Raw genomic sequence first — 18,311 nt, 5'->3', positions numbered from 1 at the left:
CTTATAAATTCAGCATACATATTTGTCCATGTTACCTAAGAATAAGGGCCCTGTTCTAGGGTCCGAAACACGTCAGGATTTGGTCACGTTGTTTCATTTTGTATGTAATTTCAACATTATGATCTAAATAAAACAGAAGAACTCTCTGATACAGGTGGGACAAGGCCCCCTTGGTAATCTGAGGATAGACTGACCTTGTAAACCCCACAATTCCTATGATTCCTTTTAGAGGTACCTCCTGAAGAAAGAAGGGAACATAGGGGGGAGACTTTTAAACAATGAAATGCTACAGCAGGCACTCACCCCCCAAGATGGCGGATCTGGTACCGGTTTCGGAGGCAGTTTATGACTTCCAGATTTGGATTTCTCAGATCCCCTGGAATGTCGACTTGCCGGACTGGAGGGACTAGCCCTGCCGGAGGAGCACTCCCCTTGCTGCCCTGGGAATCTGTATGCTGTTCCAGCACATCCTGCTCTGGAGGAGAGTTGTCTTCCATCCTGAATAGGGGAGAAGTCATACTCACCAGAATGCAGCGAAGGTGACTCCTCATACCTCCCTGGTTCAAATTTCCCGCCCGAAATCCGTTCACTCGGCGCCGCCATCTTGGAACACCTTGCACATGCACAGGTGATGAACTTCCGGGCGCCGCGTCACTTCCTCTTCACCCCGGCGTTCCGTCAGCAGGGCGCCCGTCTCGCAGGCTTCGTGTGAGGATCACATAGCCTGGGGCGACGCAGAGCCGAGCTCCCGCTCCAGGCCCGCGCACCACCATCGCAGACAGCCGAAGCCCTGGGGAGGTGCATCCAGGCCCGAATGCTGGCTTTTGGTAAGAAACCAAACTGCCACACCGGGTCAGACCTGGGAGAATCCGTGGGTTGTCCCATCAGGACAGGAAACCAAACTGATGTGGAGGAGAGGTACTGCCTTTTTATCAGTGGGTTTCCTGTCCTGATGTGGGGGGCACCTATCTCTCAGGTGGTGCTGTCATGGGCGAAAGGGAAAAAGTTTGTATAAATACAGTAAATATTTTTGGGTTGTGGAATGAATTGTCTGCGTTTCATTTATTTCCTATGGGAAAATTCGCTTTGATATAAGAAGTAACTTGGTCTACGAGCACACTCCCGGAACCAATTATGCTCGTAATCCAAGGTTCCTCTGTACATTACAAAAATCATCCCACAAAGTCTCTGAGTGACTGTATTCTCGATCATGCCTATAAACAGACTGCAGGCAGATATAAATGAGGCTTGATGGAAACACCCAGCAATGACTCACATACACCGTGGGCAGGGACTCGGCAGCCACTGCCAATGTAACAGGATCCAGAAATAATCACAAACCGCTGACAACTGGAATGAATCCTATCAGGTTGTGTAACATGTAGCCGTTAATTTCAGAAACCACGTGCTCCTTCCTCGATAGGTTAAATAATATTTTAATACCTGCGTATATATTGTTCTAAATAAGGGCCTGCCTACAGTGCTCCAGCAATGATCCCTGCTCTGTGTATTTATAGACGCCCTTGGGGATAACATTGCTATGAGAAACTGCAGTGGGGGCAAAAGTCTCAAGGGTCTCACATGCAATAAATATAAAATGCATACAGTTGCACAATGAAAAAGCAAAAAATGTACAAGGGAAAATATGGCACTGCATTACTGCAAAAGAGAGATATTTAGTTTATGTATTGGTCAATGCATGCAAGCCCGGAAACCAGCGGCAAGGTATATCTCTGTAATCCGAGAACCAATAGGTTATATATAACCTGTTAGGTTCCCGGATTACGTTGCGCTTGGTTTCCGGGCTTACATGCATTGGCCAATACATAAACTAAATATCTCTCTTTTGCAGTAATGCAGTGCCATATTTTCCCTTGTACATTTTTGGCTTTTCAGTGTGCAGCTATATGCATTTTATAGTTACTATGTTTTTTCAGTTAGCACCTGTTCACATTTGTTGGATGTGCAGGTCAGTTTTTTAGATATTCACATGCAATAAAGACCCTTTTTGCAGATGACAATCATTTTGGTGCTCTTCTGATTTAGAGCCATACCTTATGACTTCCCCTTTGTGCAGAAGGTAGGATATACTGTATAGCACACCGTTCTCTATAGCTCAGGAAGCGAATGTAGACTTCATTTTAGTGGGGTCCTTAGCTGTGCCTGCTTGTGATGAATGGACAACAACGGTCACCTAAGATTCATGTTTCTGTAATAAAATGGTGGTACTTCCATGGTTAGGAAAGTTTGCTGCTTGAAAAGGATATTCGGGGTACACTCTTGTCCAATCTGACATTAGATCTAGAGATATGCAACTGCAAGCTCGTGGGACTGTTGGTCGTCTGATTCCAGCAAACATGGAGTCCCATCTGGGCACAATTCTCAGGAATCATCTTGCCACACCATTCAGCTTTGTCTCTCTATGGCCAAAGTCAGATAGGGTGCAAAAGTAAGACTTCATCACAACATTAGGCTATGTGCGCACACTGCATTTTTTTCCGCATTTTTTGGGTCCAGTTTTGGTACCAAACGGCATGCATTTCCTTCCCCAGCAAAGTCTATGAGATTTCATTTTTACTGTCCGCACGTTGCAGCTTTTTTTGGCTCCAACTTTGTGGTGACCACAAAGATGCAGCATGTCAGTTCTTTTTGTTTTGTCCATGCATTTCTCACTAGTGATGGGAGGACTCGCAGTTGGCGAGGGACTGATCCCTGGTATCTGGCCAGATGCCGGTTCCAATATAATTTATGTGAACCAGAATCCAGCGCAAGTGGGTAGGAGCAAGCGCTTCTTATTTACCGAGTCACTGGCGAGGCTGTACGCTCCCGCGGCCTCTCATTCACTTCCCGGATTACTCATTACCTTCACTGAATATGCACTGCTTTCCCACCCATCAGCGTCTGTAATTGGTTGCAGTCTGAAGCGCCCCCACACCGAGTGACAGCATGTCTGACATTTCCAATCACAGACACCAGTGGGAGGGTCTATATCGTACAGTAAAATAAATACATAAAAAAATTGGCACAGGGTCCCCCCCCATATTATCATACACAACACATACAGCCATGGCTACAGGCTGCAGCCCCCAGACGTGCACTTATCTTGGCTATGTATCAAAATAGAAGGAAACAGATGCAGCTTTTTTTTATTATTTAAATCAATAATTTTTAAAAGGCGGCATGCGGTCACCCCAAATTTTGATATCCAACCAAGATGAAGCTGACAGCTGGGGGCTGCTATTCTCAGGCTAGGGAGACCCATGCTTATTGGGTGCCTCCCAGCCTAAAAATAGCAGCCGCCCGGAATTGACACATCCACTAGATGCAACAATCCCAGCACTTTATCCAGCTCTTCCCGATAGCCCTGGTGTGGTGGCAATCAGGGTAATAAGGAGTTAATAGCAGTCCGCATTTCCAGGTCTTACGCTATCCCATGGATGGAGTACATATGAATAATTCATGGCATAAAGTGTTATGGTTGGCATGTTTTACCTATTCTTTTAATTTTTCAAACTATTCAAAACCTGATAAGGTAGAATTAGGGTATGTGCCCATGATCAGTGTTTGCAGCATTTTGGATTTAGCGTGTTTTCGCTGCATCTAAAAAGCTGCATTGTACAGTACAAGCATAGTGGATGGATTTCTAGAAATCCCATGCCCACTTTGCTTGTTTATTCCGCAGCAAACACTGACCTGTGGTGCGGCTTTCCAAGTCGCAGCATGTCAATTGTTTCAATTCACATTCGTCCTCCGTACGGAGAACACAAGGGAGAGACTGCAGCGCACTGAGCCCTGATAGTGGGTACGAGCAGCTGCGGTCTCCTGCGGAGGAGACATGTGGCCCCGCAGGTCAGGACCCGCTGCGTCCAGGAAGCTGATCGTGGTCACATACCCTTAGTAGTGTTACAGTGTATCTATAGCTTCAGGGCACTTTTCAGAATAGGCTGTTACATGAGGAATAAACACCATTCCTAGCCAATATATCACTTGTATTGCATTTTCCCCTCTGCAGGCTTTATCTCTCATTATCAGTTCTCCCTGAGCTAGTGGATGGAAGCTAGCTGCTATAATATTCTCTTATACACAGCACACAGATTGATTTCGGCTATTCTTTCTCTGTATCACACAGACAGAAGCAGTCACAGCAGAGGGCATTATACTGCAGCACAGAGCTGTGTGGCTGTGAATCCAGCCGTGATGTGAGGTGAATCTACCCGTGCCTGCCTGGTGTCGCTGTGCTGAATGCTCCTCACTCATTCTTCCGCCTCTCTCCATGGAGTATAATCTGACACCTCAGACTGACGCCTGGAATTAAATCAGATTTAGTTTTTTTTTCTTGCAGAGGATGATGGGTTCAGGCAGGGGAAGATGTGGCTCATAAGTGGAAAAGAAGCAGATTTCTTTGATAGCATATATTAAAGTTTCTAAACAATTGTACTATTGATTTATGATGTTTATTGAAACAGTGACCATTTAGAAACTAAAATAGTCAAAACTCGTGCTCCATTTTTAGCATGGTTATAAAGGTTTCTTTGGCAGTAAATCTCCTTTGTGTGTAGTAGTAGTGGTTTTATATAAGCCACGTCATATTTCACCCATCAAAAATAAGGCATATTCCTCCCCAATATAAAGGAGTACTCATATTACTATAGTTCAGATGAAAGAATATGATATCTGGATTTACTGGATTATCCGGTGCATTATTTACAGTTCTATACACCGCAGCAGCTGGAATATGGAAGAACACGGATTCTGTACACAAATGGTCAGAACCCCAAAAATAATTATCTGCACCTAAATTGCACCCTTGAAATATAAAAGGGACGATCTCAGGACAGCGGTGGGCTCCTCCATACTGCTATTCTCAATATGGGCCCAGAGAGAAGACAGAAAAACACAAATAATACAGATCTGTTCTTTTACAGAGTATCTCCTGCCACACCCCAAATGTAGTGCAATTACAGTCTACAACAGAATGCCCCCCTGCACCAGGCACCTCATGGCCCCCCGGTATCCCCTGCACCAGGCACCTCCCCTGCTGACCCCTAGCACCAGGCACCTCATGGCGCCCACTATCCCTTGCACCAGGCACCTCATGGCCCCCGCTATCCCCTGCACCTCATCGTCCATGCTGACCCCTAGCACCTTAATAAGAAAATAGTGTGCACACACTTAGAATTAGAAGTATGGGGGAGGTGCTAGTGTAAGAGGATTAAAAATCCCTGAAAAATCAAATATAAATATAACACTGCACTCTCAATGGGCACGAATGAATAAAGATATAACTCTTTTTCTCAATGCTAATAGATTTTTAATACAGAAGGCAAGATAGCAACAATTGAAAGACATGTGACACTTGCGACAATAACATTTCGGTCCTCCAGGACCTTGATCACATTAGTCGCTGGGAAAAATGAAAAACACAGAGATCAGTATACACATCAATTTGTACAAAAATCCCTGAAAATGTATTTTCCATGAAGTGTTTGTTTCCGCTACCCCCTGCACCAGGCGCCTCCCCGCCCTGCTGCCCCCATGCACCAGGCACCTCACCTGCGGCCCCCCTGCACCACGCTGTCCTCGTCCACCAGGCATCTCACTGCCCCTGTGCAGCCAAAATATAAGGGTCAGTTTCTACTATGTACTACAGCCTATAGGAATTCTTTGCGTTACCACATGGTGCCTCCATACTGCACCTTACTGAGTAACTAATCTTTTCTAGTGTAAAGTATCTCTATATGTTCCAAAGCAGAAAAACTGCTGCGTACAATCAAAAACACACAGAGAAATAATTAGGTGGCATAAAGCTCATCACATTGGGGCTGCTTTACTAAAGAATCTTATTTTTAGACCGAGCCCCCTAAGGGGCACTTTGCACACTACGACATTGCAAGCCGATGCTGCGATGTCGTGCGTGATAGTCCCCGCTCCCATCTCAGCGGCAATATCATGGTGATAGCTGCCGTAGCGAACATTATCGCTACGGCAGCTTCACATGCACTTACCTGCCCTGCGACATCGCTCTGGCCGGCGACCCGCCTCCTTCCTAAGGGGGTGGGTCGTGCGGCGTCACAGCGACGTCACACGGCAGGCGGCCAATAGAAGTGGAGGGGCGGAGATGAGCGGGACGTAAACATCCCGCCCCCCTTCCTTCCGGGACGCAGGTTGGAGATGTTCCTCGCTCCTGCGGCTCCACACACAGCGATCTGTGCTACCGCAGGAACGAGGAACAACATCGTAACATCGGTCTTTCCCAATTCATGGAAATGACCGACGCTACACCGATGATACGATTACGACGCTTTTGTGCTCGTTAATCGTATCAAAAATGCTTTACACACTACGATGTCGACAGCGACGCCGTATGTGCATCACTTTCAATTTGACCCCACCGACATCGCACCTGCGATGTCGTAGTGTGCAAAGGGCCCCTTAGGCTAGACTATGTGCAGATCTCCCACAGTGCCTTATACTGGATGATGCTTTGGAGCATAGACCGGACAGTCTAAGTTTCTATCATTAGTTAGCTTATTAACACTAGAAGTCCCAGAGAGGGGTCATTTAACATTTGTACCTTTGGAACCCAGAGACGCATCCAATGACCTGAAGGATTTTAGCTAACTTCCTATAATCACCGTCTTCTGTTCTGTAATTTAGGCTATGACCGCACTTTGCGTTGTGCTACTTGCAGTTCAGAACGCACGTTTTTGCCTTAATTGATTTAGCCAAAGTTGCCCTTTTCCAGAAATTTAGCACTAAAAACGCATGCGTATTTACCGCGTTTTAAGCGCTTTTGGCATGCTTTTTCACCTGCGTTTTGACAGATGCGTCTTGAACATCAAGACACTGCTTAATAAAGATAAAATAGTCAAACAGAATGAAAAAAGAGAAAAAAAAAAGAAAACAGAATTTTGGAATTAATAAAGAAAATATTTATATTTCTTGAAATTATAGCGGTTTTATAATATTTAATGCTAAAATAGCAATAACATCATAATTTTCTTTCTTTTCATTGTCGGACTATGTGTGTGTGTAAAGGGACATATTATTCCATTATTTTAATGTCAGAAAAGCATGCGTTTTTGAAGTCAAAAACGCATGTTTTCTGCACCAAAAAGCAGGTAAAACGCTGGAAATGTGAAGTTTCTTGGTTTTTGCTATTTCTTATTGACTTCAATGTTAGCAAAACGCTGCAGAAATGGCAAAAACAATTGACATGCTGCTTCTTTGAACTCAGAGTTTTTGCCACAAATTATGCAAATTAAACGCAGCGCTTTAAAACGCAAAGTGCGGTCTAGAAATCCACATTTTCCATAGACTTATGGAAAAGTAAAAAAGCATCCCTTTTGGCAGGAAAAAGGTGCATCTCAAAACGCACCTAAAAAGCACCTGAAACGCAAAGTGCGGTCATAGCCTAAGGCCATTACTGTCGCACCACAGGAGGTTGTTGTTTTCCATTGAGTTTAGCCATTTAGTTTCTAGTTAGTTCTATTCAGTTTGGACTGAGGGTCATTTGACCCTCTTTCGGGACTTCAGGGGGATCTCGACATTTCTGGGACTTCTAGTGTTAGGTCACTGATCCTGCATACAATCTGGAGGTGTTTGGGACCCCAGAATCGCTCTCCCCCCCTCTCTCCGCTGACTGTAGATCCGTCTTCTGACATTCTGGGACCGCTCTCCTCTCCTATATAGGATCAGGCAGAGACGTATGCCAGGGGTCTCTGGGGGTCTCACATCTCTATGCAGATTAACCTCAGTTTAATACAAGCCCCAGGGCAAGGACAATGCATGAACTTCTATAAAAAAGAGGATTTGATGATTTGCAACTGAAAATGGTGAGTGATGTCAGGTTATCCCAGAATGGCTGTAATGTGGCCGCTCACTGTGTCTGGGCTGATTATACTGCACACATGTGGGGGAAAAAGTGACAGAACCGGTCTGACCCTGGAGATGTAGAAATCCAGAGACAGCTATAGGAGACTGCAGTGTTTCCAATCAATGACAGCAAGCAGCGCTCCTAACAATGAGGAGATGACACAGAGCTGCTGGGAAAGGAGCTATGCACTGGACGGGGAGGCTTTACATAACACAAACCATGCACGTCCCATGTCTGTACGAGACCCCCAATGTGACTCCTCAGGAATAAAACATATAAGCCCCCGGTACAAAGCCTGCATCACCGGACACGGCAGCCGGCATGGTCTGCACACGCAGCACTCACCTCCCTGCACCATCAGCAGGCGCTGTCACTGGCTCCGATTCTTGCCGAGACTCGGGAGCGCGCACTGGAAACCAAACCCCATCGCGCATCCCCTCCCAAAACATGTCAGCCCCTCTCCGAGCGACACAAGAGCGCGCATTATGGGAGAATGCTGATTGGGTAACGGCATTAATTCGTCATCAGATTGCGCGCCAGACCTCCGCCATCTTTCTTTTGGGAACGATAGTTCCTAATGTCAGTTATACATGTTTTTGTCATTTTTGGCACATAGAGAGATGTATTAGTGGTATTGCTCGGGATTGTTAGAGGTGAGCGCTTCTTAACTGGCAGGGGTTGTGTCCTCCTATCGAGTTGCCATTATCAGTGATGGCTGAATTGAACTTGATCTATTTGTAAATAAAGTTGCGACCTTCAAAGAAGCGCCGGGACTAAGACTTGGCACACAGTGAGTGAGAGGTCTTCAGCCGTGCATGGCGTGTGCTGGTTGTTATGGGGCGGCCCTGGGGTCAGAGGTCAGCGGGGGCACTGTGCTGTTAGGTCCCCGCATTGGGGTGTGGTGCTGCATGATTCCCTGCACCAGAGGCGCAGCACCGCACAGTGTCAGCAGAGTAGCCGCTGTTCTCTGCCCCATGGATTGACCTGCGGTGACGGTCCCCATACACTTGTATGTCATGCAGAAAACCTGCTGTGGAAACATGCATAGATCGCGTGTAATCCACACACGACCGCCAATACAGTTCTATCAAAGCCCAATACCAGGAAGTTTCAAAAACAAAGCAACTTTATTTATAACACAACTTACCAAAATGATGTAAATAATTCAATAAAAAGAACCACAAGTAACATAATGTATGTAATTGGTGCAGAAATGCTGCAACCTCAAATACTCATCGTGGGAACAGAGTATGTGTGTGTGTGTGTGTGTGTGTCTATATATATATATATAATATATATATATATATATATATATATATATATATATATATATATATATATATATGACACACACACACACACACACACACACACAGTGGAACCTTGGATTAAGAGTAACTTGGTTTGAGAGCGTTTTGCAAGACAAGCAAAGCTTTTTACAAATTTGTAACTTGGTTTAAGGGCGCTTTTCCATCTGCGATTTTCTGGTGCAAGTGTGATCCGATGCAAAATCGGATTGCACTCACACCAGTGTTAAACTATGTGACCATGCCATCCTGGACGTTTTTTCTCCACACAAATCGCACTCATAGTGAAATGGTAGCATGCTGCAATTGTCAGCAAGACTCAGCTCTCGCACCCCCATGCAACCCTATGGGAGCGAGACAAATATCGCAATACGGATGGCATACGCATGTCACACATATGACATACGCATGTCATACACATAATGGTATGAAAAATCTATAGAATCGCATACCACTCGCACGGAACTCGCATAGCGCTCGCATGACACTCGCATGTCATACAAATGCTAGGTGAGAAAAAAAACACAGACCATACACATGACCCTCACCCCACTTTCTGGGTGAGTATCGCAGAGATTATTTAATTGCAGATGGAAAAGAGCCCTAAGAGCAGTGCTTTCTGTCCTTTCACTGCGCTCTGACCTGCTCTGGAGGTAACGTTCTGTACATATGTACTGTATACAGTATACCACTGTACAGTACAGTATATACTATACAACATGTTTATCAATTTGCATTTGTAGATACAGTATTCTACTTTCTTTCTGCTAACCAGTGCAGCACATTGCTTGTACTGTAATTGCCTCTGTTGTCCTCCTACCCCACATCTGGCTTAGTTCTGCCCTTATTTTGGGGAGAATAGATTTGGGGTGTGTGGAAGTTGACGTGACATCACCAGTCACAGAGCCCCGGGGGTCACTTCATGGGGATGAGCTGACCACAATAGCGTCACTCACAGGCTGAATAGGCTAAACAAGGTATTTAGGAAAGGCCTTCCCTATCAGTTTTAGGCCCCCTTCACACGTCCGTGTCTCCGGTACGTGTTTGGTCTGTTTCCTCATGTGCCGGAGACACGGGCACACATAGGCCCATTAAAATATGGGTCTGCGCACACGTGCGTGTTTTGCTATGGACCGTGTGTACGTTGTGGAGCATACGTGTGCCCGTGTGCTCCACATGTAGACATGTCCGTTTTTCTCCGGCATCACGGGTGTCACATGGACCGCACGGATGTGATCCATGTGACACGCACCGGAGAAAACACATGTTTGTAAAAAAAAAAAAATCTATACTCCCCTTCTCCAGCACTGCTGTCTCTGCCGCTGCTGTCACTTGCTTCCAAGCCCTGCTCATTATGCTCATTGCATATTCATTCCACTTCGGGAGGAAGCAGCAGCAGCGGGCAGTCGGCAGGAGTGGAGAACGAAGATCAGCACCACGGACAGCTACACCAGGGACAGGTGAGCATAAAGTTCCCCTTTTCCGTGTGTTATCACAGATAACACACGGAGAACACACATTGTGCCATAAACACGGCACACGGAGTACAATACGCACCTTTGACACGTCTGTGAAAAACGTGCGTGATTTTCACGGACGTGTGAAGGGGGCCTTACAGGGAAGTAGTGAACCACCTCTTATTCACCAAGTCATCATTTTGGCAATGAAAAATGCTACGTTCGTCAGTGGCTACTACACAGTGTATGGAGCTGAGCTGTCAACACATACATTGGGCTACTACTGATTGTGGGCTGCTGGGGGCAGGCTCCCAGCAGTCTGTTTTTCAAGGGTTTGTTCTCGTTCAAAGAAAAGTTCCCTTAGTAGTGAAAAAAAAAATATGCTCAGTCCCCACCACTGCTCCCAATTTTTGTTGCCTGCAGCGCTGACATCACGGTGACAGCAGTGCAGCCAATCAGTGAGCGCAGAGGCTTGTGGCATCTACATCAGCATGACTGCTGAGCGCAGTCATTGGCTGCAGCACTGTTGACATCACATCAGCGCTGCAGAGACTCGACACTGGACCTGGGCAGGGTGTATTGTATCATCAGTGTGTCCATTTTTACAGTGTGTCATCAGTGTTTTTTTTCTGGTATGGATAAAGAAACAATGAAATTAGAAACCTCTTATATCTTGCAATGTTAAACACTTATGCACACTGATACCCTCTGTGTGCTGTACGTGTTTTTCACGGTTCCATAGACTTGTGTTGGCCCTTGTCCGCGCTACCAGAAAAAAGCAACATGTCTCCATGTGTGTTGCGTTGACACACAGCTGGTGTAAAAACACGGACATGTGAGCTGCTTCATAGAGTATAATGGGGGTTCTGCTTAAAGAACTGACCTGTGTTTAAAAGATGTGTGCCTATACCCATACCCTTGACCTCTCTGTCACTGCCCTCAATTATTATTGACATGACTATAGAATGTGACCGCTGCAGCCCATCACTGACCTCAGCAGTTATGGCGATATAGAACAATACCTGTGAGCCCATTGATGGGCTGCAGCTGTCTTGTACTGGTAATATGATGTCACCACTGTTGCCATATCTGCAAAGACCAAGGGCATCGGTGGAGCAGTTGGGTTATGTAACACTGATTTTCTTATTTATTCACAGCCAAAACTTAAGAAGACAAAGAGTTAATGCTGGGAATCTCCTTTAAAACAATCCCTGACGTAAGTAGGATTTTCAGACCACCCTTTTAATTCTAGCACACTTTGGGTCTGACTCATCATTTGCATTTTTTTAAGGCACTTTTCTTTTTTGACGGGATTTTAGCTGACTTTGTAAGACACTAAGTTCACCAAAATGGCTCATGAGATTAATTACTTTTGCACAAAGTAAAAAATGGTCTTTTTCCTGTCTAACTAGTTTTGTGACTTTTCAGCAGGAAAAGTCATACAATTTGTGAAATGTCCTAAAAGAAGTGCCCAAATTACAGGTGCACCAAAAACCGCTTTGTGAAGGGGACGGACTGGAGAATTGATTGCTTCATCAACTTTTACGACTCTTTTAAAAAAAAGTCACATCCATGAATTGGTATAAACCATCTGGAAAAGACACTTTGATTTAAAAAACAAAAAGACTAAACTTCAAATCACAACTTAAAAAAAGGCAAAAATCCCTGATATAGCACTAACTGGTGCTAAAGCAATGAGAAATCTGACCTTTTTTATTGACCCAAGAGACTGCGTTTGTCCTCTTAGGCTATGTGTGCACAGTGCATTTTTCGCAGCGTTTTTGCGCATTTTTCGGGTACGTTTTTGTGTGTTTTTGGGCTCAACACTGCATAACTTTGCTTCCCCAGCAAAGCCTATGAGTTTTCATTTTTGCTGTCCACACACAACTTTGTTTTTTAGCTGCGTTTTTGAGCTGAAAAAAAAAATGGTCATGACAATTCTTTTCTGCGTTTTACTGCGTTTTCCACCCATGCAATGCATTGGAAAAATGCAGCATAATGCAGAGATCAAAAATGCAGCCAAAAACGCAGAGAAATGCGTTTTTACCGATGCGTTTTTGCCGCGGGTGCGTTTTTGTGTGTTTTTTGCAGCAGAAAACGCACAAAAACCCAGCATGCTCACATAGCCTTAAAGGGAACCTGTCAGGTGCAATATGCACCAACAACCACGAGCAGTTCTAGGTGTATATTGCTAATCCCTGCCTAACCGTCCCTGTATACACTAGCATAGATAAAGAGATCTTTAGAAAAGTATTTCTAAAGATCTTTTATGGTATGCTAATGAGCGAGGGGACTAGGGGCATTAGTTCTCCTGGCTAGTTGCCTCCATTAGCATGTTAGTACGCCCCTGTGGACCCCTGTGGGTGTGCTAACTTGCTAATGAATGTGCAGCATCACAGGATAATCTCACTCACCTCTCCGCTGCCATCGTGTGTCGCCAGGGGTTAAGGGGATACCCAGAACCGGGCCAAGGGGTCGCTTCTGGAAAGGGGATCACGGTGTCGTGACCCGGTCTGTGCTCCCTGGTTCCACAATAAAAAGGGGGGTTATGTTCGTGACGCCACCCGTGGAATGTGATCAGAGATGACCACCGCTGCTGCAGAACCTCCGGGGTGATGGAAGGCAGCTTGAGATGGGACGGCTCCCCACGGGTAGAGCCTTTTCCCCGGGGCAGTATGTTAGTCTATGGGGGGAGTGCAGGACACGAGCACAATAAACAGGCAGACTCACGGTTTTGCAGTTTCTTTGTCTTTTACTGATGATGTTATTCAGCAGAGTACTGTCCACGGAGTCTGTGAGGGGTTCAGGGTTTCTCCCACCCAGCCGGGCCGTTTTGGCTTCCTTGCCTGCACTGTGTGTCTGTGGCCCTGCTGCTGCGTGAACTATGCAGCTGGCTCTGTGCTCCTCGGTACCGACCTGACAGGCAACTCGAGTCCTTACTAGTATGTTCCTGAACTCTGCGTTTGTTGCTTGTGTCTGTGGTACAGGTGAAAGATCTGGAATCTTCACTTCTCTGGTGGTAACTGTGCAGCATGTAACCTGCAGTCTCGGATCCAGCATCCGTTCTGTGTGCTCCACTGGGGATGAGCTCAGCAATGCTCTGCCTCCCAGGAATGTTCTCTGTGTAATCTGTCTCCTTTCCTCAGACCCTCAGCTAGGCCTGGAATTGGTCAGTGGATCCTGAGGTGAGCTAAAGCCAGCTTCCAACCTACAGAGATCCTGTCTCCTCAGTGCTCTGCTCTGCACCGAGCTGCAGCTCCACTCAACTGCACTCTCTGCACTCAACTTCCAAACTGAAACTACTTCTGACCATTTCCTCCCCCCCAGCAGAATGTACAGGGAAGCAGCTTGGTCTCCCCCTTCTGGCCAGGAGGTCTTGGTGTTGTGTGTGGGGAGTTAACCCTTTGTGTTGTTACTGTGGCAACCCTGGGGTGCCACATTCCCCCTTAGTGAAGAACAGTACTCCGGGACTGTGAAACAAACAAACAAGTTATCACAACAATTATATATATATATACAGAGTCTCAAAAGGAAAAAATACAAAAACCTTAAAGTTCAAAAAGAGTCCAAAATGTTCAAAAATATATAAGTGTTCATACAGTATAGTCTCTGTAGGTACTGGGCTTTTGGTCTTAACGTTGCAATTAAATAAACATTTCAATCAACAAACACTTCTTAAAGGTGTCTCTACTCTGGTCATAAGTGCAGTAGGCCTCACGGCCCTCGGGCCACCAACAATGTGATCAAGTTGTAACTCTCCGTGCTGCCACCTTACACCACTCTTCTCTCACCTTTTCTGTACACTAAACTGTTACGGTTTTTCATATAAACATTATAACATATGTACATTTTATATGCAATTCCACATTAGTCTTTATATCTTGCTGGTATCTGACCCTGAGTACTACGCTGTGACCTGCGTACTGCTGGTGTACTGGGTGTACTTAGCATAATGGTGTGGGTGGAAGTGTACCTATTTGGTGTTTCTGGTACTTGTGAGGATGGGGGGCTGACTGTAGGACTGGCAAGCTCACTGGGACCAGGAATCTGTTCTTCCTCTACGGTTTCAACTTCCAGTTCTTCATGTCTTGGGACTTCTTGTGGTATGGATTCTGATTGTGGTTCCACCACTTGAGGGAAGGCGATCATTGGGACTACTACTGCTCCATAGTAATTTGGCCATGTTTTTGGGAAATCTCCTAAGACTGTATGGAATACATCTTCTTCCTTCTTGACAGGTTGTACCTGTACGGGTAAGGTGACTTCTGGTGTCTTCAGGGTTTCAGGACACGGTTTGAGTTGATCTCTTGACACGACAGCTGATGTCCTTCCTTCATCCTTACTGATGAGACACACTTTGGGATTATCCATACTGGATGGTAAGACTGTATATGGGGTGGTTTCCCACTGATTATCCAATTTGTTTGTGCGCCGTTTCCTCTTGAGAACTTGGTCACCAGGTTGCAATGGGGTTGCTAGAGCATGCTGGTTGAAGGTTCTCTCTTGTCTTCCCCTAGCTTGTTGGAGACTTTTCTCTACGCACTCTTGTACCTGGCGATACTGCTGCTGACGTAGGGTATCCCAATTGGATGCTTGAACTTCCGCATCTGGCTTCAGAATTCCCATATCTAAATCAATTGGCAGTTTACCGGGCCTTGCACGCATTAGGTAAGCGGGGGTGCAGTTTGTAGAACTCACCGGGACATGATTGTACAAGTCCACTAAGTCTGGCAATTTCTCTGGCCATTGATTTCTTTCTGACTCTGGTAAGGTCTTCAACAGGTCAATCACAATATGGTTCATCTTCTCACATAAGCCATTTGTTTGGGGGTGGTATGCTGTTGTGCGGATCTTTTTACAGCCATACATGTTGCAGAATTCTTGGAAAATCTGTGATTCAAAAGCTGGACCTTGATCTGCAAGGACTTGTTCTGGGTAACCATGGGGTCTGCAAAAGTACGTCTGGAATGCTTTAGCTGCTGTTCTAGCTGTAAGGTCTTTCACGGGTACCACCACTAAGAAGCGTGAGTAATGGTCCACGATGGTTAAGGCATAGACATAGCCAGACCGGCTTGGTGACAACTTGACGTGGTCTAATGCGACTAGCTCGAGTGGTTGCTTGGTTACTATGGACTGGAGTGGAGCTCTCTGGTTCTGTTGATCCTTTCTTCTGAGGTTGCACGGTCCGCATTTTCTACACCAATCTTCAATTGATTTTCTCATGCCAACCCAGTAGAATCTTTCTCTTAAGAGCACTTCCAACTTTTTCCAACCAAAATGACCAGCACCGTTGTGGTAAGCTTCCAGAACCATCTTGACGTCTCTCTTGGGCACAATGATCTGCCAGACCAACTCATGCGTTTTTGGATTGGTGTGCCTTCTACAGAGCTTCCCTTGGTACAGGAACAATTTACCTCTCTCTTTCCAGAGATGTTGTGTCTCAGCTGGGGCATTCTGATTAGGGTATGCACCTTGTTGTGTAAGCAGTTCTTTCACTAGCTTCACAGCTGGATCGCTGTCTTGTGTGTCAGCCCATCCGTGGTGTGCTAATGGGTTGAGAGTTGCCTGCTGTTGTTTTTGGTAGACACTCGGTTGGTACTGTCCCACCTTAGGACGGTGAAAGGCCGGCAGCTCAATTTCTTCCAGTCCCTCCGGTTCCTCTTCCACGTTCCCCGAGTGTGGCATCCGGGATAAGGCATCTGCATTCCCATTCTTGTGGCCTGCCCTGTACTTGATGACAAAGTTGTAGTTTGACAGTCGGGCTATCCATCGCTGTTCCAGCGCACCTAGTTTTGCAGAGTCCAGGTGGGTCAACGGATTGTTGTCAGTAAAGATGGTAAATTCTGCAGCTGCCAGGTAGTGTTTGAAACGCTCTGTTACAGCCCAAACTACTGCCAGTAGTTCTAACTTGAAGGAGCTGTAATTCTCTGGGTTTCTTTCTGTAGGCCGGAGCTTCCTGCTTGCAAAGGCAATAACTTTCTCCTTGCCTTCCTGCTTTTGAGACAATACCGCTCCCAGTCCTACGTTGCTGGCATCTGTGTACAAAATGAAGGGTTGATGGTAATCTGGATATGCCAGGATCTCTTCTCCTGTCAGTGCCCACTTCAACTTCTTAAAGGACTCTTCTCTCTCATCACTCCACTGGAAAGGAGGATTTCGGGCTGCAGACTTCTTTGACTGTCCTACCAGGATGTCTTGTAGGGGAGCTGCTAGCTTCGTGAACCCTTTTATAAATCTTCTATAGTAGCCCACCAGTCCCAGGAATTGCCTCACCTCTTTCACGCTGGTGGGTCTCGGCCAATCTCTTATCACGGTAACTTTTTCAGGATCTGGTGCTACCCCTTCTGAGCTCACGACATGTCCCAGGTACTGTACCCTTGGCTTTAGAAGGTGACACTTGGATGGCTTGATTTTCATGCCATAGCCGGATAAGGCTTCAAACACTTCTGCCAGGTCTTGTAGATGCTGTTCATAGGTCTTGGAGTAGACTATGACGTCATCCAGGTACAGGAGGACAGTTTCAAAGTTCTTATGTCCTAGGCAGCACTCCATCATTCGCTGGAAGGTTCCAGGTGCGTTGCAGAGTCCAAACGGCATACAATTGAACTCACAGAGGCCCATCGGCGTGGTGAATGCTGTCTTCTCCTTATCAGCCTCTGCCACAGGAACTTGCCAATACCCACTAGTCAGATCTAGGGTGGAAAAGTAAGTAGCGGATTTTAATGCAGCCAATGACTCTTCTATCCTAGGTAATGGGTATGCATCCTTGTGTGTAATGCGGTTGATCCGTCTGTAGTCTACACACATCCTCATGGTCCCGTCTTTTTTCTTAACTAGCACTAGTGGGGCTGCCCAGGGGCTACAACTGTCTCTTATTACCCCTGCTTCTTTCATTTCTTTGAGCATGTCTTTGGCGCATTGGTAGTGAGCCGGTGGTACTGGTCTATACCTCTCCTTTATTGGTGGATGGTTACCTGTGGGTATAGTGTGCTCTACCCCTTTGATCTGCCCAAAGTCTAATGGGTGTTTGCTGAATATTTGTTCATATTCTTTCACTACCCTGTATACTCCATGCTTTTGATGGGAGGGTGTAGAATCGGTGCCTACATGTAGCTTTTGGCACCAATCCTCCAGCTTTCCCTCTGAGCCATTGTCTTCCGCCTGATCTGACGGCTTCAAGGGCTCAACGGTGGTGATGGCGTTGTTATCAACCGTATATAGCTTAGCCATGGTAGCATACTTAGGTAGGGTGACTTCATCTTCCCCACAATTTAGAAGGCGTATTGGCACTCTTCCCCTGTGTACCTCAACTATTCCTCTGGCCGTCAATACAGTGGGCCTACTGTCTGAGTACACAGGTTCTACAAGGGCCTGATAGTCTCGCCCTCTGATGCCTATTGCGGCTCTACACCAGACCAGCATTTCTGTTTTGGGAGGAATTACAATAGGTATTGGGTCACTTACCCTTGCACTGCCAATTTCACCTCCTGACATTTCTACCTGCTGCTTCAGCATCAAGGCTTTAATTTCCTTCTGCAGGAGTCTCTGTTGCCCAGGTTTGGCAGTCTCGACGATCTGCTGCAAGACAGTAATTACCTCTGCAAAACAATTTTCAATTACATTCATTCCTAGCAGCATAGTTGGTTCACGTTCTCGTCGGTCAACATCAAC

The 18,311-nt window shown here is 46.0% G+C and overlaps 2 protein-coding genes across 6 annotated transcripts in view; one reads left to right on the top strand and one right to left on the bottom strand.

Annotated features, from left to right (window-relative positions):
• Positions 1–8,320, bottom strand: part of BLVRA (biliverdin reductase A) — a 53,709-nt gene extending 45,389 nt beyond the window's left edge. Inside the window, exon 1 of one of the 2 annotated variants that reach the window (XM_075316609.1) lies at positions 8,222–8,320. Coding sequence is in view for 1 of the 2 variants with exons in the window: in XM_075316608.1 (XP_075172723.1) it covers positions 5,554–5,595 (42 nt within the window). In the remaining variant the exon portion in view is untranslated. Of the gene's footprint in view, positions 1–5,553; positions 5,602–8,221 lie in introns of those variants that run through there. The other variant, XM_075316608.1, reaches the window with a different exon arrangement.
• A 172-nt stretch (positions 8,321–8,492) lies between these two features.
• Positions 8,493–18,311, top strand: part of COA1 (cytochrome c oxidase assembly factor 1) — a 119,613-nt gene continuing 109,794 nt past the window's right edge. The window contains exons 1-2 of one of the 4 annotated variants that reach the window (XM_075316602.1): positions 8,493–8,529; positions 11,798–11,856. The gene's annotated coding sequence lies outside the window, so the exon portion shown is untranslated. Of the gene's footprint in view, positions 8,530–8,623; positions 8,667–11,797; positions 11,857–18,311 lie in introns of those variants that run through there. The other 3 variants (XM_075316601.1, XM_075316603.1, XM_075316605.1) reach the window with 3 other exon arrangements.

The sequence above is a fragment of the Anomaloglossus baeobatrachus genome, chromosome 6 (assembly GCF_048569485.1).
Source record: "Anomaloglossus baeobatrachus isolate aAnoBae1 chromosome 6, aAnoBae1.hap1, whole genome shotgun sequence".
In the NCBI taxonomy this organism is placed as follows: Eukaryota; Metazoa; Chordata; class Amphibia; order Anura; family Aromobatidae; genus Anomaloglossus; species Anomaloglossus baeobatrachus.
Note: the sequence above shows the minus strand (reverse complement) of the source record. Positions and strands in the feature narration are given on the sequence as shown.